This window comes from Dryobates pubescens, chromosome 19, assembly GCF_014839835.1.
Source record: "Dryobates pubescens isolate bDryPub1 chromosome 19, bDryPub1.pri, whole genome shotgun sequence".
Classification (NCBI taxonomy): Eukaryota; Metazoa; Chordata; class Aves; order Piciformes; family Picidae; genus Dryobates; species Dryobates pubescens.
This window is the reverse complement of record NC_071630.1, coordinates 1,648,788-1,673,967: the sequence shown is the minus strand read 5'-3', so window position 1 is coordinate 1,673,967 and position 25,180 is coordinate 1,648,788. Positions and strand designations below refer to the sequence as shown.

The following is a 25,180-nucleotide window of genomic DNA, read 5'->3' as shown; positions in this document are numbered from 1 at the left end:
CTGCTCTGAGCTGCTGCTGCCTGCCCTGAGCTGCTGCCTGCTCTGAGCTGCTGCTGCCTGCTCTGAGCTGCTGCCTGCCCTGAGCTGCTGCTGCCTGCCCTGAGCTGCTGCCTGCTCTGAGCTGCTGCCTGCTCTGAGCTGCTGCCTGCCCTGAGCTGCTGCTGCCTGCCCTGAGCTGCTGCCTGCCCTGAGCTGCTGCTGCCTGCCCTGAGCTGCTGCTGCCTGCCCTGAGCTGCTGCCTGCTCTGAGCTGCTGCCTGCTCTGAGCTGCTGCCTGCCCTGAGCTGTGGCTGCCTGCTCTGAGCTGCTGCCTGCTCTGAGCTGCTGCCTGCCCTGAGCTGTGGCTGCCTGCTCTGAGCTGCTGCCTGCTCTGAGCTGCTGCCTGCCCTGAGCTGCTGCCTGCCCTGAGCTGTGGCTGCCTGCTCTGAGCTGCTGCTGCCTGCCCTGAGCTGCTGCCTGCCCTGAGCTGCTGCTGCCTGCCCTGAGCTGCTGCCTGCTCTGAGCTGCTGCTGCCTGCTCTGAGCTGCTGCCTGCCCTGAGCTGCTGCTGCCTGCCCTGAGCTGCTGCTGCCTGCCCTGAGCTGCTGCCTGCTCTGAGCTGCTGCTGCCTGCCCTGAGCTGCTGCTGCCTGCTCTGAGCTGCTGCCTGCTCTGAGCTGCTGCTGCCTGCCCTGAGCTGCTGCTGCCTGCTCTGAGCTGCTGCCTGCTCTGAGCTGCTGCTGCCTGCCCTGAGCTGCTGCTGCCTGCTCTGAGCTGCTGCCTGCTCTGAGCTGTGGCTGCCTGCCCTGAGCTGCTGCTGCCTGCCCTGAGCTGCTGCCTGCCCTGAGCTGTGGCTGCCTGCCCTGAGCTGCTGCCTGCCCTGAGCTGCTGCTGCCTGCCCTGAGCTGCTGCTGCCTGCCCTGAGCTGCTGCCTGCTCTGAGCTGGTGCCTGCCCTGAGCTGCTGCCTGCTTTGAGCTGCTGCTGCCTGCCCTGAGCTGCTGCCTGCTTTGAGCTGCTGCTGCCTGCCCTGAGCTGCTGCCTGACCTGAGCTGCCTGCCCTGAGCTGCTGCTGCCTGCCCTGAGCTGCTGCTGCCTGCCCTGAGCTGCTGCTGCCTGCTCTGAGCTGCTGCTGCCTGCCCTGAGCTGCTGCCTGCCCTGAGCTGCTGCTGCCTGCTCTGAGCTGCTGCCTGCTCTGAGCTGTGGCTGCCTGCCCTGAGCTGCTGCTGCCTGCCCTGAGCTGCTGCTGCCTGCCCTGAGCTGCTGCCTGCCCTGAGCTGTGGCTGCCTGCCCTGAGCTGCTGCCTGCCCTGAGCTGCTGCTGCCTGCCCTGAGCTGCTGCTGCCTGCCCTGAGCTGCTGCCTGCTCTGAGCTGGTGCCTGCCCTGAGCTGCTGCCTGCTTTGAGCTGCTGCTGCCTGCCCTGAGCTGCTGCCTGCTTTGAGCTGCTGCTGCCTGCCCTGAGCTGCTGCCTGACCTGAGCTGCCTGCCCTGAGCTGCTGCTGCCTGCCCTGAGCTGCTGCTGCCTGCTCTGAGCTGCTGCCTGCTCTGAGCTGCTGCTGCCTGCTCTGAGCTGCTGCCTGCCCTGAGCTGCTGCCTGCTCTGAGCTGCTGCTGCCTGCTCTGAGCTGCTGCCTGCCCTGAGCTGCTGCTGCCTGCCCTGAGCTGCAGCCTGCCCTGAGCTGCTGCTGCCTGCTCTGAGCTGCTGCCTGCTCTGAGCTGCTGCTGCCTGCTCTGAGCTGCTGCTGCCTGCTCTGAGCTGCTGCCTGCTCTGAGCTGGTGCCTGCCTGCTCTGAGCTGCTGCCTGCTCTGAGCTGCTGCTGCCTGCCCTGAGCTGCTGCTGCCTGCCCTTAGCTGCTGCCTGCTCTGAGCTGCTGCCTGCCCTGAGCTGCTGCTGCCTGCCCTGAGCTGCTGCCTGCCCTGAGCTGTGGCTGCCTGCCCTGAGCTGTGGCTGCCTGCTCTGAGCTGCTGCTGCCTGCCCTGAGCTGCTGCCTGCCCTGAGCTGCTGCTGCCTGCCCTGAGCTGCTGCCTGCCCTGAGCTGCTGCCTGCCCTGAGCTGCTGCTGCCTGCCCTGAGCTGCTGCCTGCCCTGAGCTGCTGCCTGCTCTGAGCTGCTGCTGCCTGCCCTGAGCTGCCGCCTGCTCTGAGCTGCTGCTGCCTGCTCTGAGCTGGTGCCTGCCTGCCCTGAGCTGCTGCCTGTTCTGAGCTGCTGCTGCCTGCCCTGAGCTGCTGCCTGCTCTGAGCTGCTGCCTGCTCTGAGCTGCTGCTGCCTGCTCTGAGCTGCTGCCTGCTCTGAGCTGCTGCTGCCTGCTCTGAGCTGCTGCTGCCTGCCCTGAGCTGTGGCTGCCTGCTCTGAGCTGCTGCTGCCTGCCCTGAGCTGCTGCCTGCTCTGAGCTGCTGCCTGCCCTGAGCTGCTGCTGCCTGCCCTGAGCTGCTGCTGCCTGCCCTGAGCTGTGGCTGCCTGCCCTGAGCTGCTGCTGCCTGCTCTGAGCTGCTGCTGCCTGCTCTGAGCTGCTGCTGCCTGCCCTGAGCTGTGGCTGCCTGCTCTGAGCTGCTGCTGCCTGCCCTGAGCTGCTGCCTGCTCTGAGCTGCTGCCTGCCCTGAGCTGTGGCTGCCTGCTCTGAGCTGCTGCTGCCTGCTATGAGCTGCTGCTTGCTCTGAGCTGCTGCCTGCCCTGAGCTGCTGCCTGCCTGCTCTGAGCTGCTGCCTGCTCTGAGCTGCTGCTGCCTGCCCTGAGCTGCTGCTTGCTCTGAGCTGCTGCCTGCCCTGAGCTGCTGCCTGCCCTGAGCTGCTGCTGCCTGCCCTGAGCTGCTGCTTGCTCTGAGCTGCTGCCTGCCCTGAGCTGCTGCCTGCCCTGAGCTGCTGCCTGCTCTGAGCTGCTGCCTGCTCTGAGCTGCTGCTGCCTGCCCTGAGCTGCTGCCTGCCCTGAGCTGCTGCTGCCTGCTCTGAGCTGCTGCCTGCCCTGAGCTGAAGCTGCAGCTGAGGCCTTTCTCCTCCCTGCCCAAAGGCTTTGCCCCCCCCCTTGCAGGCTGGTGGTGCAGGGAGCAGCTCCTCAGCCCTCTGCTGAGTGCTGGCAGCCTACCCAGGGCAGCCCTTGCCCCATGGTGAGGAGCCTGGAGCTGGGCTGGCAGGTTCTGCTGGCTGAGGAAGAGGCAGGAGGAGGCAAGCAGCAGAGCTGCAGGGTGGTGTTTGCTGCCTTCCAAGGAGGAGCTGCTGGAGGCCCCCCAGAAGGAGAAGCCCCCTGCCCCAAGGGGGATGGCTTTGGGCCAGCTAGGCCTCTGTGGTGTGGGCACTCCTGTCCATCCAGCAGGGCTCCTCTCTGCCCAGGGGCTGCTGGCTGCTGCACTGCCTGTGCTGGGGCTCAGCCCTGCTGCCAGCAGGCTGGGGCTGGGGGAGCTGAGGCTCTCCGCTGCTCCTGCTCACGAACACAGCAGGGACCTTGGAAAGGAGGTGCAGGGCTCCTGGCCTCCTCTTCCTCCTGGCCTTGTGCCCAGGGGGCAGCCTCCTCTTCCTGGCACCTCTGGGCTTGCCTGTGGCCAAGGCAGGGTGCTGGGGGTCGCTGGGGCTGTCTGGAGGAGGTCCACGCAGGGCTGTGCCCCCCAGGCCGGGCTGAGCCACGGGGGTCTGCTCCAGGGCTTGGTGGGCCAGCCAGCCAGGCTCAGCTGGGGCCTGTGCCAGGCTGAAGCTGCTGGGGGGCACAGCAGCTGCCAGGGCAAAAGCTGGCACGAAGGGGTGAAGGCTGTTGGCAGGTGAGGTGGCAGCAGGCCTGGCTGGGAGCCCTGCAGCTGGGAAGAGAAGGAGGAAGGTTAAGGAGAGAGTGAGAGACAGCACTGAGCCCAGGGGCTGACAGCCCAGAGCCCAGCAGGGTGGGCTTGGGAGGGACCCCTGGGGATCACCCCAGTGCCACCCCCTGCCCCAGCAGGGCACCCACAGCACAATGCCCAGGGGCACAATGCCCAGGGAAGGCTGGAAGGGAGCTCTGGAGCTCACCCAGTGCCACCCCCTGCCCCAGCAGGGCACCCACAGCACAATGCCCAGGGGCACAGAGCCCAGGGGGGGGCTGGAAGGGAGCTCTGGAGCTCACCCAGTGCCACCCCCTGCCCCAGCAGGGCACCCACAGCACAATGCCCAGGGGCACAGAGCCCAGGAGAGGCTGGAAGGGAGCTCTGGAGCTCACCCAGTGCCACCCCCTGCCCCAGCAGGGCACCCACAGCACAATGCCCAGGGGCACAGTGCCCAGGGGGGGTTGGAAGCTCTCCAAGGGAGGAAACTCCACAACCTCTCTGGGCAGCCTGCTCCAGGCTCCCTCACACCAAGCAACTTTCTCCTCCTGCTCAGTTTTCTCCTCCTGGGCCCCAGCCTGATCAATCTCCTCATTGATGATCTGGAGGAGGGGATGGAGTCCCTCAGCAGTGAGTTTGCAGCTGGCAGCAAGCTGGGGGCAGGAGCTGAGCTGGGAGAGGGCAGCAGAGCTCTGCAGAGGGACCTCAACAGGCTGGGCAGAGGGGCAGGGGCCAAGGGCAGGAGATTGAACACAGCCAAGTGCCAGGGGCTGCACTTTGGCCACAGCAACCCCAGGCAGTGCTGCAGGCTGGGGGCAGAGTGGCTGAGAGCAGCCAGGCAGAGAGGGAGCTGGGGGGAGTGGTGGAGAGCAGCTGAACAGGAGCCAGCAGGGCACCCACAGCACAATGCCCAGGGGCACAGAGCCCAGTGGGGCCTGGAAGGGAGCTCTGGAGCTCACCCAGTGCCACCCCCTGCCCCAGCAGGGCACCCCCAGCAGCCTGCCCAGCAGCACAGTGCCAGGGGGGGTTGGAAGCTCTCCACACCAGGAGGCTCCACAACCTCTCTGGCAGCCTGCTCCAGGCCTCCAGCAGCCTCACACCAAACAACTTTCTCCTCCTGCTCAGCTGCAGCCTCCTGGGGTCCAGTCTGTGCCCTCTGCCCCTTGGCCTGGCCCTGGGCACCCCTGAGCAGAGCCTGGCCCCAGCCTCCTGCCCCCCACAGCTCCTTCAGCTCCTGCTGAGCATTGCTCAGCTGCCCTCTGGGGCTGCTCTTCCCCAGGCTCTCAGCCCCAGGTGTGAAGCTGTGCAGAGTTCTCCCCCCAGCAGTGCACCAAGGTCTGCTCACTGCAGGGCATCTCCAAGCCCTCCTTGCCCTGGCTGGAGCAAGAGAACTTCCTCCCACTGCTGCCTCCCCAAGCCACATTCCAGCTCCATGGCCCAGCAGCTCCACCCCAGCAGCAGAGAGGCTGCCAGGGGCACTCTCACCTGGCTGGGGGGCTGGGAGGGAGGCCCAAGGGCTGGCCTGGGTGCCAGCCCTGCTGTCCACTGCTGGGGAAGGAGAGGTTTGTCTCTTCTTTCTTCTTTTCTTCTGTGGCTGTGGAGGGAGAGCAGTGGCCCAGGAGGAGGCAGGGCAGCAGGCAAAGCCTCCACACAGCCTGCCAGCTCCTGCCACCTCTGAACTCCTCCTGCCTTCACTGGGGAGCAGCAGGGAGGGAGGCAGAGAGTCACAGAAGCCTTCAGGCTTGGAAAGGACCTCCAAGAGCATCCAGGCCAAGCCTGAGCCCAGCACTGCCAGGGCACCACCTCCCCATGGCCCTCAGCACCACAGCTGCAGGGCTTGGAGACCCCCCCGGGGATGGAGCCTCCAGCACTGCCCTGGGCAGCCTGGGCCAGGCCTGGGCAGCCCTCAAGGGGAAGAAATTGTTCCTCATGGCCAACCTCAGCCTCCCCTGGGGCAACCTGAGGCCATTTCCACCTGTTCCTTGGGAGAGGAGCCCAAGCCCCAGCTGGCTGCAGCCTCCCCCCAGGGAGCTGCAGAGAGCAAGGAGGTCTCCCTCAGCCTCCTCTGCTCCACACCAAACCCCCCCAGGGCCCTCAGCTGCTCCTCCCCAGCCCCTTCCCCACCTTGCTTGCCCTTCCCTGGCCCTGCTCCAGCCCCTCAGGCTCCTGCTGGCAGTGAGGAGCCCAGAGCTGAGCCCAGGGCTCAAGCTGTGGCCTCCCCAGTGCCCACTCCGGGGGCACCATCCCTGCCCTGCTCCTGCTGCCCACCCCAGTGCTGCTCCAGGCCAGGCTGCTGGTGGCCTTCCTGCCCCCCTGGGCACCCCCTGGGCTGCCCTGCAGCTGCTGTCCCCCAGCACCCCCAGCTCCTTCTCTGCTGGGCACTTTGCAGCCTCTCTGCCCCCAGCCTGGAGCCTCCCTGGGGTGGTTGTGAGCCAAGAGCAGGACCCAGCCCTTGGCCTGGCTGAGCCTCAGCCCCTTGGCCTCAGCCATGGCTGCAGCCTGGCCAGGGCCCTCTGCACAGCCTCCCAAGCCCTGCAGCAAGGTAACTTGGTGCCCCCTGCAGCCTTACTGAGCCTGCCCTTGGTCCCCTCCTGTCAGAGCAGAAGGCTTTGCACAGAACATCCTCAGAGGGTCTCCAGCCAGCAGCTGCAGAGGAATTTCTCTTCCCCTCTGCAGGAGAAGGCTTTGAGGAATGAGCTTGGAGGAAAGAGAGACTTCCCCAGCAGCTGCCTCTGCAGCTCCTGGGCACTGAGGGATACCAGCAGGGCAGGGAAGTTGCCTCTGGAGAGATGTTTCCCAGGCTCAGGTTTTCCTTCCAGGCCTGGCCCTGGGCTCAGCCACCTTTGGATGGACAAACTGCTGGGCCCTGCTCCAGCAGAGCTGCTGACTCCCCCAGGAGTGGTGGGGAGGGGGGCACTGGGCTGCACTGGAGCAGCACTGGAGCAGCACTGGAGCAGCACTGGGCTGCACTGGAGCAGCCAGCCCTGGTGCTGGGCTGCAAGCAGCTGAGGGCACTGCAGAGCCACCTGAGCACAGCTCTGGGCTGAGACAGGAGAGGGACCAGGCTTGCCTAACATCTGGGCTGCTGAGAGGGAGAGTGGCACTGGGGCTCCCTCAGCACCAAGCTCTGTGGGGTGGCTGACACCAGGCTGGGGGGAAGGATCCATCCAGGGGGACCTGGAGAGGCTGGGGGGAAGGATCCATCCAGAGGGAGCTGGGCAGGCTGCAGAGCTGGGCCCAGGGCAACCTCAGGAGGCTCAACAAGGCCAAATGCAAGGTCCTGCAGCTGGCTCAGGGCAATGCCAGGCACTGCTAGAGGCTGGGCAGGGACTGGCTGCAGAGCAGCCCTGGAGCAAAGGCCTTGGGGGTGCTGGGGCAGGAGAGGCTCAGCAGCAGCCAGCAGGGAGCACTTGCAGCCCAGAGAGCCAAGCAGAGCCTGGGCTGCAGCAGCAGAAGTGTGGCCAGCAGGGCCAGGGAGGGGATTCTGCCTCTCTGCTCCACTCTGCTGAGCCCACAGCTGCAGCTCTGTGCCCAGCTCTGCAGCCTCTGTGCCAGGAAGGCTCTGGAGGGGCTGGAAGGTGTCCAGAGCAGGGCCAGGAGGGGGAGCAGAGGGCTGGAGCTGCTCTGCTCTGAGCACAGCCTGAGAGGGTTGGGGTTGTGCAGGCTGCAGAGGAGAAGGCTCCAGGGAGACCTTCTGGTGGCCTTCCAGGAGCTGCAGGGGGCTGCAGGAAAGCTGGGGAGGGACTTTGGAGGGGGTGAGGGAGGGCCAGGACTGGGGGGGATGGAGCAAAAGGAGAAGTGGGGAGCTGGAGATTGGCTGTGGGGAAGAAGTTGTTGGGCAGGAGGGTGGTGAGAGCCTGGCCCAGGCTGCCCAGGGAGGTGGTGGAAGCCTCCTGCTCAGCCCTGGAGGTGTTTGCAGCCAGGCTGGAGGTGGCTGTGAGCAACCTGCTGTGGGGTGAGGTGTCCCTGCCCAGGGCAGGGGCTGGGAGCTGGCTGAGCCCTGAGCTCCCTCCCAGCCCTGCCAGCTCTGGGGCTCTGTGACTCCTGGCCCCAGTGCCAGCAGGGCCTGGCCAGACCTGCAGCCACAGACTGAGGCCAGCAAGGAGGAGCCCACAGGTCCCAGAGCCCTGGGCAGCAGCAGGGCTTGTGGTGTGGTGCAAGGTGCTGCTTACCTGAGCAGGGCTGAGAGGCTGGGCAGAAGGCAGGCCAGGGGAGCAGCTCCTTGCAGGCCTCCTGTGGTGCTGGGGGCTGCAGGGCTCTGTGGAGCTGAAGCACAGCCCAGGGGGAGAAGCTGATGCCCTCAGGCACACCTGAGCCCTGCTGCCTGCTCTGCCTGCACAGAGCCAGCAGCCTGCCCCAGGCACTTCCTTCCCAGCCCAGCATCCCCTGGGGCCACCTCTGCTGTGGGCACTGTGAAGCTTTCCTCTCCCCCTCCCCAGGCACAGCAGGGAACAGGCCCCAGGGACTCAGTAAGGGCCAAGGGAGCCCTTCCAGGCCAGCTTGTGAGGGGTCTGGGCAAGCTGCTCTGCCTGCAGGGGTCCCTGCTGACTGCAGGGGGCTGCACAAGGTGAGCTGCAATGCTCCCTTCCCATCCAAAGCAGGCTGGGAGACTCAGAACCAGGGACAGTGGCTTGGAGCTGGGAGAGAGCAGACTGAGAGTGGAGAGGAGGAAGGAATGGTTGGCAGGGAGGCTGGGGAGAGCCTGGCACAGGCTGCCCAGGGAGGTGCTTGAGGCTCCAGCCCTGGAGAAATCCAAGAAGGCCACAGGAGAGCCAGGAAGGGGCTTGGGACAGGGGCTGGGAGTGCCAGGAGCAGGGGCAGTGGGTTGAAGTGAGAGCAGAGCAGATGGAGATTGGATGTGAGGAACAAGCTCTGCCCCAGGAGGCTGCTGGAGCCCTGCAGCAGGCTGCCCAGGGAGGTGCTTGAGGCTCCAGGCCTGGAGATCTCCAGGGTCAGGCTTGGGAAGGCTGTGAGCAGCCTGCTCTAGGGGAGGATGTCCCTGCTGGGGGCAGGGGCTGGGGCTGGCTGAGCTCTGCAGCTCCCTTCCCACCCAAACCATTCCATGTGGCTCTGCTGGGCCCTGGCTACAGTCAGTCAGGGGCAGAGGAGCTGGGCAGTGCCAGGGGGGCTCTGGCACTCAGCCAGCCAGGGCCCAAAGAGGGCCACAGGAAAGCCAGGAAGGGGCTTGGGAGAAGGGGCTGGGGGTGGCAGGAGCAGGGAGAATGGCTTGGGGCTGGGAGAGAGGAGACTGAGAGTGGAGAGAAGGAAGGAATGGTTGGCAGGGAGGCTGGGGAGAGCCTGGCACAGGCTGCCCAGGGAGGCTGTGGCTGCCCCCTGCCTGGAGGTGCTGAGGACCAGGCTGGATGAGGCCTTGAGCAGGCTGGGCTGGGGGGAGGGGTCCCTGCCCATGGCAGGGGGCTGGGGCTGGCTGATCCCTGAGCTCCCTCCCAAGCCAACCCCATCCATGGATCCCTGAGCCCCTGGTGCTGTGCTGCTGCTTTGCCAGCAGTGCTGCCCTGTGCTGGGAGCTGCTGCTGGGATCCCTCTGCTGACAGCCAGGCCAGCAGCCCCTGCTGCAGGTGGGAGCCACAGCACAACCCCAGCAGCCCTGCAGCAGCTGCCCTGTGCTGGGGGCATCCTGGGCAGGCTCTTTCCCCAGGGCAGGGGGCAGGCAGCTGCCCCTGCAGCCATCTCCCCCTCCTGGACCCTCCTGCCCCCCTCCCCTCCCATGGCCCTTTTGTCCTGGGGGCCAACTTCCCCTCCACCACCTGCTGCTGAGAGCCTCCCCCCCCAGCCATGGCTTTATTCACCCTGGTCCTGCTGCTGAGGCTTCCTCTGCTGGGCTGCCAGGGGCTGCACTGCCAGGCTGGGCCAGGGCCAAGCCTGCTCCCTGCAAAGGAACCAAGAAGAGAGCAAGAAAGGAATCAGCACCTTGGCAGCAGGGTGGACCCAGAGGGAGTTCCACCACACAGACTCTGCCTCCCCCTTGCCTCAGCCACACCTCCCTCATCCTGCAGCCTGGAGGCAAAGCCCTCCCAGGCCACGGAGCCCAAGCAGCAGCCCAGCCCTGCCAGGGCACCACTGAGCCCTCAGCACCACATCTGCACAGCTCTGGAAGCTCTCCAGGGATGGAGGTTCCACCCCCCCCCCAGCCTGCTCCAGGCCTTCCCAACCCTTCTGGGGGTGAAACCATTCCTCAGGTCCAACCATTTGCTCTTGGCCTATCTCTTGCTGCTTGGCAGCACAAAGGGACCTGCACTGTCCTTGGAGCCAGAGCTCTGCAGGACTCTGCCCCTTAAAGGAGATGGAAAACCCAAGCTGAGGCAAGGGGAAGGCCCTGCTGGGTTCCCTGAGCTCAGGGAGAGCCTCCTGTGACTCCCAGGCAAACCACAGCAGCACAGCAGCACAGAGTCACCAAGGCTGGAAGGGACCTCAAAGATCATCAGGTCCAACCTGGCACCACAGAGCTCCTGGCCAGACCATGGCCCCAAGAGCCACATCCAGTCCCCTCCTGAACACCTCCAGGGCTGGGGACTCCACCACCTCCCTGGGCAGCACATCCCCAGGGCCAACAACTCTCTCTGGGAAGAACTTTCTCCTCCCCTCCAGCCTGAACCTCCCCTGGCACAGCTTGAGACTGTGTCCTCTTGTTCTGGGGGCCTGGGAGCAGAGCCCAACCCCCACCTGGCTCCAACCTCCCTGCAGGCAGTTGCAGAGAGCAAGAAGGTCTCCCCTGAGCCTCCTCTTCTGCAGGCTCCAACCCCAGCTCCCTCAGCCTCTCCTCCCAGGGCTGTGCCCCAGACCCCTCCCCAGCTTTGTTGCCCTTCTCTGGACACCTTCCAGCAGCTCAACCTCTTTCCTGACCTGAGGAGCCCAGAGCTGGACACAGGACTCCAGCTGTGGCCTGAGCAGTGCTGAGCACAGGGCAGGATCAGCTCCCTGCTCCTGCTGGCCACACTCTGCCTGCTGCAGGCCAGGCTGCCCTTGGCCTTCTTGGCCCCCTGAGCACACTGCTGGCTCCTGTTCAGCTGCTCTCCACCACTCCCCCCAGGTCCCTCTCTGCCTGGCTGCTCTCTGCCACTCTGCCCCCAGCCTGCAGCACTGCCTGGGGTTGCTGTGGCCAAAGTGCAGCCCCTGGCACTTGGCTGTGTTCAATCTCCTGCCCTTGGCCCCTGCCCCTCTGCCCAGCCTGTTGAGGTCCCTCTGCAGAGCTCTGCTGCCCTCTCCCAGCTCAGCTCCTGCCCCCAGCTTGCTGCCAGCTGCAAACTCACTGCTGAGGGACTCCATCCCCTCCTCCAGATCATCAATGAGGAGATTGATCAGGCTGGGGCCCAGCACTGCTCCCTGGGGCACACCACTGGTGCCTGGCTGCCAGCTGGCTGTGGCACCATTCACCACCACCCTCTGGGCTCAGCCTCCAGCCAGTTCCTCACCCAGCTCAGAGCTGCTGTCCCAGCCAGGGGCTGACAGCTTGGCCAGCAGCTTGCTGTGGGGGATGGTGGCAAAGGCCTTGCTGGGGTCCAGGCAGACCACATCCACAGCCTGCCCCACAGCCCCCAGGCAGTGCCCTGGGCATGGAAGGAGCTCAGGTTGCTCAGGCAGGACCTGCCCTGCCTGGATCCCTGCTGGCTGGGCCTGAGCCCTTGGCCATCCTGGCAGTGCTGTGTGACTGCACTCAGCATGCCCTGTGCCATGACCCTGCCTGGCACTGAGGCCAGGCTGCCAGGCCTGGCATTCCCTGGCTCATCCAACCTGCCCTGCCTGTGGATGGGCATCACCCTGGGCAGCTTCTGGGACGTCTCACAGGGAGCAGTGGAGCCACAGGCAGCACCCAAGCTGGAGGGGGGCTCAGGAGCTGAATGAAGAGTCAGAGTGGGAGGAGGAGGAGGAGGAAGAGGAGGAGGAGGAGGATCCTGTGCCTGTGCCTGCAAGCCTTGGATCACTGACAAAGGATTTCTGTGCTGAGGCTGCAGAGGGCTGCAGCCAGGGCAGCCTGCAAGGGGCAAGGCTCTGGGTGTCCTGCAGGCTGTTTGTTTGTGTTTAGCTCTGGTTGCTAGGCAAGAGGCAAGGCAGAGCTGGTGGTGGCTTCACACTGTCACTGGGCACCATCCAGCCCCTTCCTCCCCCCCCCCAGGCCCCTCACTCACACCCAGAGCTCCTGCCCCCCACCTGCCTCCTGGGAGGCAGCAGCAGAGAGAGCAGGAGAGGAGCTGGAGGGCTGCAGCCCAGGCATGGGGGCACACAGGCTCCAGCCCCTCCAGCTCTGCTTCCAGGCTCAATCAGGGCTCAGGCAGTAGGAAGTGATTAAAGGGTTGTGATTGTTGTCATCCTGCTGGTAAGCAAAGCTGGGCCAGAGCAAGGGCCAAATATTTTTGGTTGCCATAGAAACCTCAACTCCAAGTTCAGCTCCTCCAGGGCAGGCCACAAAGTGCAGATGAGAAGCTGCAGGCTCCCTCTGCCCACAGCTCCCTCAGGCCTGCAGCAGTGCTCTGGGCAAAGGGGCAGGAGGGCACCCCCAGGAAGTTCACAGCTGGCTCCAGGCTGGGTGGCAGAGGAGAGCTGCTGCAGGGCTTGGGAGGCTGTGCAGAGGGCCCTGGCCAGGCTGCAGCCATGGCTGAGGCCAAGGGGCTGAGGCTCAGCCAGGCCAAGGGCTGGGTCCTGCTCTTGGCTCACAACCACCCCAGGAAGGCTCCAGGCTGGGGGCAGAGAGGCTGCAAAGTGCCCAGCAGAGAAGGAGCTGGGGGTGCTGGGGGGCAGCAGCTGCAGGGCAGCCCAGGGGGTGCCCAGGGGGGCAGGAAGGCCACCAGCAGCCTGGCCTGGAGCAGCACTGGGGTGGGCAGCAGGAGCAGGGCAGGGATGGTGCCCCTGGAGTGGGCACTGGGGAGGCCACAGCTTGAGCCCTGGGCTCAGCTCTGGGCTCCTCACTGCCAGCAGGAGCCTGAGGGGCTGGAGCAGGGCCAGGGAAGGGCAAGCAAGGTGGGGAAGGGGCTGGGGAAGAGGGCTGGGGAGGAGCAGCTGAGGGCCCTGGGGGGGGTTTGGTGTGGGGCAGAGGAGGCTGAGCGGGATCTGATCAATGTCTGTAGATATCTGAAGGCTGGGGGCCAGGAGGAAGGGGCCAGGAGGGAAGGGGCCAGGAGGGAAGGTGACAGGAGGAAGGGGCCAGGAGGAAGGGGCCAGGAGGGAAGGGGACAGGAGGGAAGGGGACAGGAGGGAAGGGGACAGGAGGGAACCAGGAAGGAGCCAGGAAGGAGGTACCAAGCTCTTTGGGGTGGTCCCCAGGGAGCAGGACCAGGCCCAAGAGGGATGAGCTGGAGCCCAGGAGGTTCCCCCTGGCCAGGAGGAGAAACCTCTTTGGTGTGAGGCTCCCAGAGCCCTGCAGCAGGCTGCCCAGAGAGCTTGTGGAGCCTCCTTGCCTGGAGAGCTTCCAGCCTGCCCCTGGCTGTGTCCCTGGGTGCCCTGCCCTGGGTGCCCTGCCCTGGCAGGGGGCTTGGCCTGGGTGAGGTCTCTGCCAACCCCTCCCACTCTGTGATCCTCTAGGTCCAGGGGCAGGACACTTCAGTCCCACTCTTCAGCCACCTTCCTTCATGCTGAAACCCTGACTGCTTGCTCAGCCAGGGGGGAGGGAGCTGGGCAGGCCCAGCAGCAGCTCAGCTCTGAGCTCTAACAAAGCTGATTCCCACCCAGAGGAGCTTCCCCTGTCCTGCCCTGACTGCAGGGAGCAGCTGTGCTGGCACCACAGAACCCAGAGCAAGTGGTGCAAGCAGAGGGTGGGTGGCATGGATTCCTCTGAGATCAGAGCCTGCTCATGCCTGGAGTGCTCTTGGAGTGCCAGGCCTCAGGTCCTGCTCCACCTCAAGAAGCCTTTGAAGTCAGCAACTCAGTCAGAAGCACAGCCAGCAGGACCAGGGAGGGGATTCTGCCTCTCTGCTCCACTCTGCTGAGCCCACAGCTGCAGCTCTGTGCCCAGCTCTGCAGCCTCTGTGCCAGGAAGGCTCTGGAGGGGCTGGAAGGTGTCCAGAGCAGGGCCAGGAGGGGGAGCAGAGGGCTGGAGCTGCTCTGCTCTGAGCACAGCCTGAGAGAGTTGGGGTTGTGCAGGCTGCAGAGGAGAAGGCTCCAGGGAGACCTTCTGGTGGCCTTCCAGGAGCTGCAGGGGGCTGCAGGAAAGCTGGGGAGGGACTTTGGAGGGGGTGAGGGAGGGCCAGGACTGGGGGGGATGGAGCAAAAGGAGAAGTGGGGAGCTGGAGATTGGCTGTGAGGAAGAAGCTGTTGGGCAGGAGGGTGGTGAGAGCCTGGCCCAGGCTGCCCAGGGAGGTGGTGGAAGCCTCCTGCTCAGCCCTGGAGGTGTTTGCAGCCAGGCTGGAGGTGGCTGTGAGCAACCTGCTGTGGGGTGAGCTGTCCCTGCCCAGGGCAGGGGCTGGGAGCTGGCTGAGCCTGCAGCTCCCTCCCAGCCCTGCCAGCTCTGGGGCTCTGTGATAACTGAAGTCAGCCTTCAGCAGCTGCCTCTGCCACGTGGAGGTGGCCAAGGGGAAGGCAGGTTGGCCTCGGGGCAGAGCAGTGTCGGTGCTGGGAGCTGGGCTGGCAGCAGCAGTACCTGGCTGGCTGGCTGCTGGGAGGGAGAGGGCTCCAGCTGCAGCTCTGACTCTTTCCCCACCTGCTGGAGACGCTGCTGCAGCACATACTCGTAGGTGGTCAGCTTGTTCCACACTGGCAGGAGAGAAAGAGAGAAGAAGAAGAAAGGTCACTGCAGGAAAGGCCACTGCTGGGTGACACCAACAGCCTGAGCTACCCCACAGGCCAGGGGAGCTGGAAGCATGGAAAGGGCACAGGCTGAGGGAGCTGGGGCTGTGCAGCCTGCAGGGGAGAAGGCTCCAGGGGGAGCTCAGAGCTGCCTGGCAGTGCCTGAAGGGATCCTGCAGGGAGGCTGCAGAGAGACTTTGGCTGAGGGGGGCTGGAGCCACAGAATCAACCAGGCTGGAAAAGACCTCAAAGATCATCAGGTCCAACCTAACACCTAACCCCTCCTGACAGCCCAACCATGGCTCCCAGAGCCACATCCAAGCCTTTTCTGAGCACCTCCAGGGCTGGGGACTCCACCACCTCCCTGGGCAGCACATCCCCAGGGCCAATCTCTCTTGCTGGGAAGAACTTCCTCCTCCCCTTCAGCCTGAACCTCCCCTGGCACAGCTTGAGACTGTGTCCTCTTGTTCTGGGGCTGCTTGCCTGGGAGCAGAGCCCAACCCCCACCTGGCTCCAACCTCCCTGCAGGCAGTTGCAGAGAGCAAGAAGGTCTCCCCTGAGCCTCCTCTTCTGCAGGCTCCAACCCCAGCTCCCTCAGCCTCTCCTCCCAGGGCTGTGCCCCAGACCCCTCCCCAGCTTTGTTGCCCTTCTCTGGACACCTTCCAGCAGCTCAACCTCTTTCCTGACCTGAGGAGCCCAGAGCTGGACACAGGACTCCAGGTGTGGCCTGAGCAGTGCTGAGCACAGGGCAGGATGAGCTCCCTGCTCCTGCTGGCCACACTCTGCCTGCTGCAGGCCAGGCTGCCCTTGGCCTTCTTGGCCCCCTGGGCACACTGCTGGCTCCTGTTCAGCTGCTCTCCACCACTCCCCCCAGCTCCCTCTCTGCCTGGCTGCTCTCAGCCACTCTGCCCCCAGCCTGCAGCACTGCCTGGGGTTGCTGTGGTCAGGCCAAGGGGGAATGGTTTGAAGCTGAGGGAGAGCAGGGTTAGACTGGAGCTGAGGAAGAAGCTCCTGAGTCCCAGGGTGGTTTCCGAGCAGTTTGCAGCTGGCAGCAAGCTGGGGGCAGGAGCTGAGCTGGGAGAGGGCAGCAGAGCTCTGCAGAGGGACCTCAACAGGCTGGGCAGAGGGGCAGGGGCCAAGGGCAGGAGATTGAACACAGCCAAGTGCCAGGGGCTGCACTTTGGCCACAGCAACCCCAGGCAGTGCTGCAGGCTGGGGGCAGAGTGGCTGAGAGCAGCCAGGCAGAGAGGGACCTGGGGGGAGTGGTGGAGAGCAGCTGAAGAGGAGCCAGCAGTGTGCCCAGGGGGCCAAGAAGGCCAAGGGCAGCCTGGCCTGCAGCAGGCAGAGTGTGGCCAGCAGGAGCAGGGAGCTGATCCTGCCCTGTGCTCAGCACTGCTCAGGCCACAGCTGGAGTCCTGTGTCCAGCTCTGGGCTCCTCAGGTCAGGAAAGAGGTTGAGCTGCTGGAAGGTGTCCAGAGAAGGGCAACAAAGCTGGGGAGGGGTCTGGGGCACAGCCCTGGGAGGAGAGGCTGAGGGAGCTGGGGTTGGAGCCTGCAGAAGAGGAGGCTCAGGGGAGACCTTCTTGCTCTCTGCAACTGCCTGCAGGGAGGTTGGAGCCAGGTGGGGGTTGGTCTCTTCTCCCAGGCCCCCAGCCCCAGAACAAGAGGACACAGTCTCAAGCTGTGCCAGGGGAGGTTCAGGCTGGAGGTGAGGAGAAAGTTCTTCCCAGCAAGAGAGATTGGCCCTGGGGATGTGCTGCCCAGGGAGGTGGTGGAGTCCCCAGCCCTGGAGGTGTTTAGGCAGAGCCTGGCTGAGGCCCTTGGTGCCATGGTTGAGTTGCTCAGATGGTGCTGGGGGAGAGGTTGGGCTGGGTGAGCTCTGAGGTCTCTTCCAACCTGGTTAATTCTATTCTGTCCTCTTCCTCTTCCTCTTCTCTTCCTCCTCTCTTCTCTTCCTCCCCTCTTCCTCTTCCTCTTCTCTTCCTCCTCTCTTCTCTTCCTCCCCTCTTCCTCTTCCTCTTCCTCCTCTCTTCTCTTCCTCCTCTCTTCTCTTCCTCCCCTCTTCCTCTTCTCCTCTCCTCTGCTCTCCCTCCCCACTCCCAGCCGCGGTGGCTGCGGGCCCGTGGCGCCCTCTAGCGGCGGCCGCAGTCCCTGCCAGGAGCGCTCCCGCAGCGCTAACCCCAAGGGTCCTTCCCCAGGCGGCAGCAATGCTCCGGGGGCTCGGCCACGCTCTCAGAGCTTCTGCCGCGGCAGGCTGGCCTCGGAACGCTCCAGGCACAGCCACCCACCAGTGGGATCCGGGTGAGGAGCCACAGACAGCTCTGCTCCAACTCTCAGCTCAGCTTCTCAAGGCAGGACTCAAATGCCTGGGAGAAGCTGCAGGCTCCCCGTGCTCGGTGCTGGGGCTGCTGCTCTTGAAGGTCTGGAGCAATGCTCTGGGCCAGGGGACTGAGGCAGCCTCAGGAGGACTGCAGAGGACACCAAACTGGGTGACTGTGTGGATCTGCAGACCCCCAGGCTCCCTGGGCACCCCCTGCCATCCCCCAGGCCCCGGTGGAGAGAGGAGATTCTGCCCCCCTGCTCTGCTCTGCTGAGGCCTCACATGGAGCTGGCAATGGGGCAGCAAGAGCAGAAGGGCATGGACCTGCTGGAGAGGGTCCAGAGGAGGCCACAATGATGAGCTGGAGCACCTCTGCCATGGGGCCAGGCTGGGAGAGTTGGGGCTGTGCAGCCTGGAGAAGAGAAGAGGCTCCAGCTCCCACCCCCTCCAGGCAGCCTCAGAGCCCTGCTGGCTCCTCCACCTCAAACATGGACCCTGCAAAGAGGGAGGGAGGAGAAAGGGCAGAGGCTCAGACTGGCTTGTTAATGCCTCTTCCAGGACAAGCACAGACACAGAGATGGCAAGAGGATGGCCAGGTCCTGCTCTCCCACCTCCCATCCCCAGCTGCAGCTGGTGAGGGTCCCAGCACAGCCTGCCTGGAGCAGAGGATTAGCTGCATCAGGGTGCCCTGAGGTGTTCCAGCTGCATGCCAGGGCTGCAGCCACCCTCTGGCCCCAGGACAGCCCTGCAGAGAAGGCCTTGGGGGTGCTGGGGTTGGGGGAGCAGCTGGGCAGCAGCCAGCACTGGGCACTGGCAGCACAGGAGGCCAAGGGCAGCCTGGGCTGCAGCCAGAGCAGGGTGGCCAGAGCTGGAGAGAGAGGATCCTGCCCCTCTGCTCTGCTCTGGGGAGACCTCCCCTGCAGGGCTGGGGCCAGGTCTGCAGCCCCCAGCACAAGAGAGACCTGGAGCTGCTGGAGAGGGGCCAGAGGAGGCCACAGAGATGAGCAGAGGGCTGCAGAACCTCTGCCCTGGGGCCAGGCTGGGAGGGTTGGGGCTGTGCAGCCTGCAGCAGAGAAGGCTGCAGGCAGAGCTGAGAGCTGCAGCTGCAGAGCTGCAGGGCAGCTGCAGGCAGGCTGGGCAGGGACTGCTGAGAAGGGGCTGTGGGGATAGGCCCAGGGGCAATGGTTTGGAGCTGGAGCAGGGCAGAGTTAGGTTGGAGCTGAGGAGGAAGCTGTGCAGAGGGAGGCTGGGGAGAGCCTGGCCCAGGCTGCCCAGGGAGGTGGTGGAGGCTGCATCCCTGCAGCCCTTCCAGCTCAGCCTGGCTGTGTCCCTGGGCAGCCTGCTGCAGCTGGAGCTGTGCCTGCTGCCTGCAGGGGGGTTGGACAGGAGGCCCTTGGAGGCTCCCTGCCAGCCCAGTGCCAGCTGTGACACTGCTACTGGGAATGGAGATCAGCACCAGCCCAGTTTCTCTGTGCTGAGGCAGAACCAGCCCCCCCCAGCAGCACAGGGGAGCACAGTGAGGACACCCAGAGAAGCCCCCACTGCAGAGACACTGCTGAGCCTGCCTGCTGCTGGGGGAAACAGAGGGACAATGATCAAGTCACACAGAATCATAGAGCCCCAGAGCTGGCAGGGCTGGGAGGGAGCTCAGGGCTCAGCCAGCTCCAAGCCCCTGCCCTGGGCAGGGACACCTCACCCCACAGCAGGTTGCTCACAGCCACCTCCAGCCTGGCTGCAAACACCTCCAGGCATCAGCAGGAGGTTTCCACCACCTCCCTGGGCAGCCTGGGCCAGGCTCTCACCACCCTCCTGCCCAACAACTTCTTCCCCACAGCCAATCTCCAGCTCCCCACTTCTCCTTTTGCTCCATCCCCCCCAGTCCTGGCCCTCCCTCACCCCCTCCAAAGTCCCTCCCCAGCTTTCCTGCAGCCCCCTGCAGCTCCTGGAAGGCCACCAGAAGGTCTCCCTGGAGCCTTCTCCTCTGCAGCCTGCACAACCCCAACCCTCTCAGGCTGTGCTCAGAGCAGAGCAGCTCCAGCCCTCTGCTCCCCCTCCTGGCCCTGCTCTGGACACCTTCCAGCCCCTCCAGAGCCTTCCTGGCACAGAGGCTGCAGAGCTGGGCACAGAGCTGCAGCTGTGGGCTCAGCAGAGTGGAGCAGAGAGGCAGAATCCCCTCCCTGGCCCTGCTGGCCACACTTCTGCTGCATGCCAGGATGTGATCTGCTCTCTGGGCTGCCAGTGCACATCCCATGGCAGCCCTGCTCAGGGCTGTGAGCTGGGGGAACATGCAGGGAGTGCAGAGGGACTCAGGAAGTGAAGAGAGAAGGAAATGGGGCTGCAGGTGGCAGGAAGACAACCTACTGAGATAGATGTGAAAGGTGAGGAGGTGGCCAAGCAGGATCACTGTCAGCAGGCTGAGCAGGATGAAAACCCCAGCTGTGAGCAGGATGGCCCAGGCTCCAGTCAGCAGGGGAGCTGCAGGCAGGAACACAAACCAGCACTCTGTGTGGTTCCCCAGAGCTGCAACACAAGAGATGGAGGTCAGGAGCTTGGCCAGGGCCCAGCAGAGCCACATGGAATGGTTTGGGTGGGAAGGGAGCTGCAGAGCTCAGCCAGCCCCAGCCCCTGCCCCCAGCAGGGACATCCTCCCCTAGAGCAGGCTGCTCACAGCCTTCCCAAGCCTGACCCTGGAGATCTCCAGGCCTGGAGCCTCAAGCACCTCCCTGGGCAGCCTGCTGCAGGGCTCCAGCAGCCTCCTGGGGCAGAGCTTGTTCCTCACATCCAACCTCCACCTGCTCTGCTCTCACTTCAGACCACTGCCCCTGCTCCTGGCACTCCCAGCCCCTGTCCCAAGCCCCTTCCTGGCTTTCCTGTAGCCCTCCTTGATCCCTGGCTGGCTGAGTGCCAGAGCCCCTTGCCCTGCTCCAAACTCTGGCCCCAGCCTTCTGAGAGTCCTTCCAGCACTGCAAGGCCACCAGAAGCTCTCCCTGGAGCCTTCTCCATGCTGCCCAAGCCCAACTCTCTCAGCCTGGCCTCACAGCAGAGCCCTTCCAGCCTCAAGCACCTCCCTGGGCAGCCTGCTGCAGGGCTCCAGCAGCCTCCTGGGGCAGAACTTGTTCCTCACATCCAACCTCCACCTGCTCTGCTCTCACTTCAAACCACTGCCCCTGCTCCTGGCACTCCCAGCTCTTCTCTAAAGCCCCTTCCTGGCTTTCCTGTGGCCCTCTTTGATATCTCCAGGGCTGGAACCTCAAGCACCTCCCTGGGCAGCCTGTGCCAGGCTCTCCCCAGCCTCCCTGCCAACCATTCCTTCCTCCTCTCCACTCTCAGTCTCCTCTCTCCCAGCTCCAAGCCATTCTCCCTGCTCCTGGCACCCCCAGCCCTTGTCCCAAGCCCCTTCCGGGCTTTGCCGGGGGGGTAAGGGTCGGAGCCCCTCCTCGGGGGCGAGCCCTGCGGCAGGAGCCGGCGGGGGGCGGCAGCGCGGCCCCGCGGTACCGTGGAAGCGCCGGTCGGAGCGCAGCGCGCCGGGGTCCAGGAAGAACTCCACGAAGATGTAGCAAGCGACCAGCAGCAGGAGCCCGAGGCCCAGCAGCGCCGACAGCACCGAGTTCAGGAAGTGCCTGCGGGGAGGGGGAGGAGGGCAGAGCCTTCAGCACCGCAGCTGCGACCCAAGGGCAGCTCCCGGCGGCAAGAGACCCTGCGAGGGATCACAGGGGCCTGGGAGCAGCCAGGGCTGGAAGGGAGCTGCAGGCTCAGCCAGGGCTGGAAGGGAGCCGCAGGCTCAGCCAGGGCTGCAAGGGAGCCGCAGGCTCAGCCAGGGCTGGAAGGATGCTGCAGGCTCAGCCAGGGCTGGAAGGGAGCTGCAGGCTCAGCCAGGGCTGGAAGGGAGCCGCAGGCTCAGCCAGGGCTGGAAGGGAGCTGCAGGCTCAGCCGGGGCTGGAAGGGAGCCGCAGGCTCAGCCAGGGCTGCAAGGGAGCCGCAGGCTCAGCCAGGGCTGGAAGGGAGCTGCAGGCTCAGCCGGGGCTGGAAGGGAGCCGCAGGCTCAGCCAGGGCTGGAAGGATGCTGCAGGCTCAGCCAGGGCTGGAAGGGAGCCGCAGGCTCAGCCAGGGCCGGAAGGGAGCCGCAGGCTCAGCCAGGGCTGCAAGGGAGCCGCAGGCTCAGCCAGGGCTGGAAGGGAGCCGCAGGCTCAGCCAGGGCTGGAAGGATGCTGCAGGCTCAGCCAGGGCTGGAAGGGAGCTGCAGGCTCAGCCAGGGCTGGAAGGGAGCTGCAGGCTCAGCCAGGGCTGCAAGGGAGCTGCAGGCTCAGCCAGGGCTGGAAGGGAGCTGCAGGCTCAGCCAGGGCTGCAAGGGAGCTGCAGGCTCAGCCAGGGCCGGAAGGGAGCCGCAGGCTCAGCCAGGGCTGCAAGGGAGCCGCAGGCTCAGCCAGGGCTGGAAGGGAGCCGCAGGCTCAGCCAGGGCTGGAAGGATGCTGCAGGCTCAGCCAGGGCTGGAAGGGAGCTGCAGGCTCAGCCAGGGCTGGAAGGGAGCTGCAGGCTCAGCCAGGGCTGGAAGGGAGCCGCAGGCTCAGCCAGGGCTGGAAGGGAGCTGCAGGCTCAGCCAGGGCTGCAAGGGAGCCGCAGGCTCAGCCAGGGCTGCAAGGGAGCCGCAGGCTCAGCCAGGGCTGGAAGGGAGCCGCAGGCTCAGCCAGGGCTGGAAGGGAGCCGCAGGCTCAGCCAGGGCTGGAAGGGAGCTGCAGGCTCAGCCAGGGCTGCAAGGGAGCCGCAGGCTCAGCCAGGGCTGGAAGGGAGCCGCAGGCTCAGCCAGGGCTGGAAGGGAGCTGCAGGCTCAGCCAGCTCCAACCCCCTGCCATGGGCAGGGATCCCTCACCCCACAGCAGGCTGCCCAGAGCCTCAGCCAGCCTGGGCTCAAACCCCTCCAGGGCTGGGGGCTCAACCACCTCCCTGCACAACCCATCCCAGGGCTTCACCACTCTCCTGGGGGAGAACTTCCTCCTCCCCTCCAGCAGGGCAGGGGAGGGCTGAGCAGGGCTGGGCTGGGCTGGGCAGGGCAGGGGAGGGCAGGGCTGGGAAGGGCTGGGCTGGGCAGAGCAGGGCTGGGCAGGGGAGGGGAGGGCTGGGCAGGGCAGGGCTGGGATGGGCAGGGCAGGGCTAGGCTGGGCAGGGCAGGGCTGGGATGGGCAGGGCAGGGCTGGGATGGGCAGGGCTGGGATGGGCAGGGCAGGGCAGGGCTGGGCAGGGGAGGGCAGGGCTAGGCTGGGCAGGGGAGGGCAGGGCAGGGCTAGGCTGGGCAGGGGAGGGCAGGGCTGGGCAGGGGAGGGCAGGGCTGGGCAGGGTTGGGCAGGGCTGGGCAGGGCAGGGCAGCACAGGGCAGGGCTGGGCAGGGCAGGGCTGGGCAGGGCAGGGCTGGGATGGGCAGGGCAGGGCTGGGATGGGCAGGGGAGGGCTGGGCAGGGCTGGGCAGTACTGGGCAGCACAGGGCAGGGCTGGGCAGGGCAGTACTGGGCAGCACAGGGCAGGGCAGGGCAGGGCTAGGCTGGGCACAGTAGGGCTGGGATGGGCAGGGTAGGGCAGGGCAGGGCTGGGCTGGGCACAGTAGGGCTGGGATGGGCAGGGTAGGGCAGGGCAGAGCAGAGTAGGGCAGGGCTGGGCTGGGCTGTGCAGGGCTGGGCAGGGCAGGCAGTGCTGCTGCAGGGCTGTGCTGCTGCCAGTGCCAGGCTCTTACCAGTAGTTCCTCTCTCCCACACAGTTGTTGAGCCACTTGCAGTGGTGATCAAAGCCACAGACACACTTGTTGCAGGTCCCACAGTGCTTGGACTTGGCACTCCTGCCAGAGAGAGGCTGCTGTTAGGCTTCTGTTCCACAGCTGCATCAATGCCATTGGTGAGGGGACAGACAGACAGACTCAGCAGGTTTGCTGATGACACCAAGCTGGGAGGCTTGGCTGGGCCAGCTGCAGGCTGTGAGGCCATGCAGAGCCTTGGGCAGGCTGAGAGCTGGGCAGGGAGGAAGCTGCTGAGGCTGAAGCAGGAGGAGAGCAGAGCCCTGCAGCTGGGCAGGAAGAGCAAACTGCAGCAGCAGAGGCTGGGAGGGGATCTGCTGCAGAGCAGCCCCCAGGAGAAGGAGCTGGGAGTGCTGGGGGGCAGCAAGGGCTGCAGGGCACAGCAATGAGCCCTGGGGGCCAGGAAGGCCAAGGGGGTCCTGGGGGGCACTCAGCAGAGTGTGGCCAGCAGGGCCAGGGAGCTTCTCCTCCCCCTCTGCTCTGCCCTGCCCTGGGGAGGCCTCAGCTGGAATCCTGCCTCCAGCTCTGGGCTCCCCAGCTCCAGAGGGACAGGGAGCTGCTGCAGAGAGGCCAAGGCAGGGCTGCAAGGCTGATGAAGGGACTGCAGCACTGCCTGGGCAGGAGAGGCTGAGAGCCCTGGGGGGGTGCAGGCTGCAGAGGAGAAGGCTGAGAGGGAGCTGAGCAATGGCCATCAAGAGCTGAGGGCTGGGGGGCAGGAAGGGAGGGCCAGGGCCAGGCTCTGCTCACTGTGCCCTGGGGCAGCACAAGAGGCAAGGGCTGGAAAGTGCAGCCCAGGAGCTTCCAGCTCAGCAGGAGGAAGAACTTCTTGGCTGGGAGGCTGCCAGAGGCCTGGAGCAGGCTGCCCAGAGAGGTTGTGGAGTCTCCTGCCCTGGAGCCTGTGCAGCCCTGCCTGGATGTGTTCCTGTGTGACCTGTGCTGTCCTGCTCTGGCAGGGGGCTGGGACTGGAAGGTCTCCAGATGTCCCTTCCAACCCCTCACCTCCTGTGAGGCTGTGGTACCATCACCTCCCATGACACAAACCCAGAGGGATGCAGGGAGAAGTCCCAGGAATGGTAAGAAGCCTTCCACAGAGGGAACAACTCACTGGCCAAAGAGATTGGCCACACTGAGCACCACAGAATAGCTTGGGCTGGAAGGGACCTCTGAAGGGCTCAGAATCATGGAAGGGTTTGGGCTGGAAGGGACCTCTGAAGGGCTCAGAATCATGGAAGGGTTGGGCTGGAAGGGACCTCTCAAGGTCAAGGAATCATGGAATGGTTTGGGCTGGAAGGGACCTCTGAAGGGCTCAGAATCTTGGAAGGGTTTGGGCTGGAAGGGACCTCTCAAGGTCAAGGAATCATGGAAGGGTTTGGGCTGGAAGGGACCTCTGAAGGGCTCAGAATCATGGAAGGGTTTGGGCTGGAAGGGACCTCTCAAGGTCAAGGAATCATGGAATGGGTTGGGCTGGAAGGGACCTCTCAAGGGCATGGAAGGGTTTGGGTTGGAAGGGACCTCTCAAGGTCAAGGAATCATGGAAGGGTTTGAGCTGGAAGGGACCTCTCAAGGGCTCAGAATCATGGAATGGTTTGGGCTGGAAGGGACCTCTCAAGGTCAAGGAATCATGGGATGGGTTGGGCTGGAAGGGACCTCTGAAGGGCTCAGAATCATGGAAGGGTTTGGGTTGGAAGGGACCTCTCAAGGGCATGGAAGGGTTTGGGTTGGAAGGGAGCTCTCAAGGGCATGGAAGGGTTTGGGTTGGAAGGGAGCTCTCAAGGGCATGGAAGGGTTGGGTTGGAAGGGAGCTCTCAAGGGCATGGAAGGGTTTGGGTTGGAAGGGAGCTCTCAAGGGCATGGAAGGGTTTGGGTTGGAAGGGACCTCTCAAGGGCATGGAAGGGTTTGGGTTGGAAGGGAGCTCTCAAGGGCATGGAAGGGTTTGGGTTGGAAGGGAGCTCTCAAGGGCATGGAAGGGTTGGGTTGGAAGGGAGCTCCAAAGCTCACCCAGTCCAACCCCCTGCACTCAGCAGGGACATCCTCCACTGGCTCAGGTTGCCCAGGGCCCTGTCCAGCCTCACCTTGACTATCTCCAGGGCTGGGGCTTCAACCCCCTCCCTGGGCAGCCTGCTGCAGTGTCCCAGCTCCCTCATGGTCATCTAGTGCCCAGCAGAGGGCTTCCAGCCCTGGGATCCTCCCTGTGGCCTCCTCTGGACCTGCTCCAACAGGTTCCTGCCTTCTAGGTACTTTGTGTTTCCCAACCCCAACCCCTCCAGGATTTGCCTCTCAGCCTGGGACCTGGGGCTCCCCAGGCTCTGATCTGAAGCCCTTTGGCAGCTGTACAAAGCTTGAGCTGAATGTCTGCACTGCCAGCATCTCCTGCCAGCCCCCCAGCACCTGGCCAGCCACAAGCTGCTGCTCCTGCTCAGCTCAAAGCCATCTCACATGGAGTACAGCAGATCACACAGCCAGAGACTGACTTCCAGAGCCCTGAGCCCAACCACCCTCCAGCCCTGCCAGGGCTGTGCCAAACCAAGGCCCTCAGCACCACAGCTCTGCAGCTGCTCAACACCTCCAGGGTGGGGAATTCAACCCCAGCTGG

General features: G+C 65.2%; 1 protein-coding gene across 1 annotated transcript in view; it reads right to left on the bottom strand.

Annotated features, from left to right (window-relative positions):
• ZDHHC1 (zinc finger DHHC-type containing 1) overlaps positions 1-25,180 on the bottom strand; it is a 36,007-nt gene that overhangs the window by 8,279 nt on the left and 2,548 nt on the right. Inside the window, exons 3-7 of the mRNA XM_054170280.1 lie at positions 22,530-22,631; positions 20,303-20,427; positions 19,169-19,327; positions 14,343-14,455; positions 5,237-5,345 (exon numbers count right to left, since the gene is read on the bottom strand). Coding sequence (XP_054026255.1) covers positions 5,237-5,345; positions 14,343-14,455; positions 19,169-19,327; positions 20,303-20,427; positions 22,530-22,631 — 608 coding nt within the window. The remainder of the gene's footprint in view (positions 1-5,236; positions 5,346-14,342; positions 14,456-19,168; positions 19,328-20,302; positions 20,428-22,529; positions 22,632-25,180) is intronic.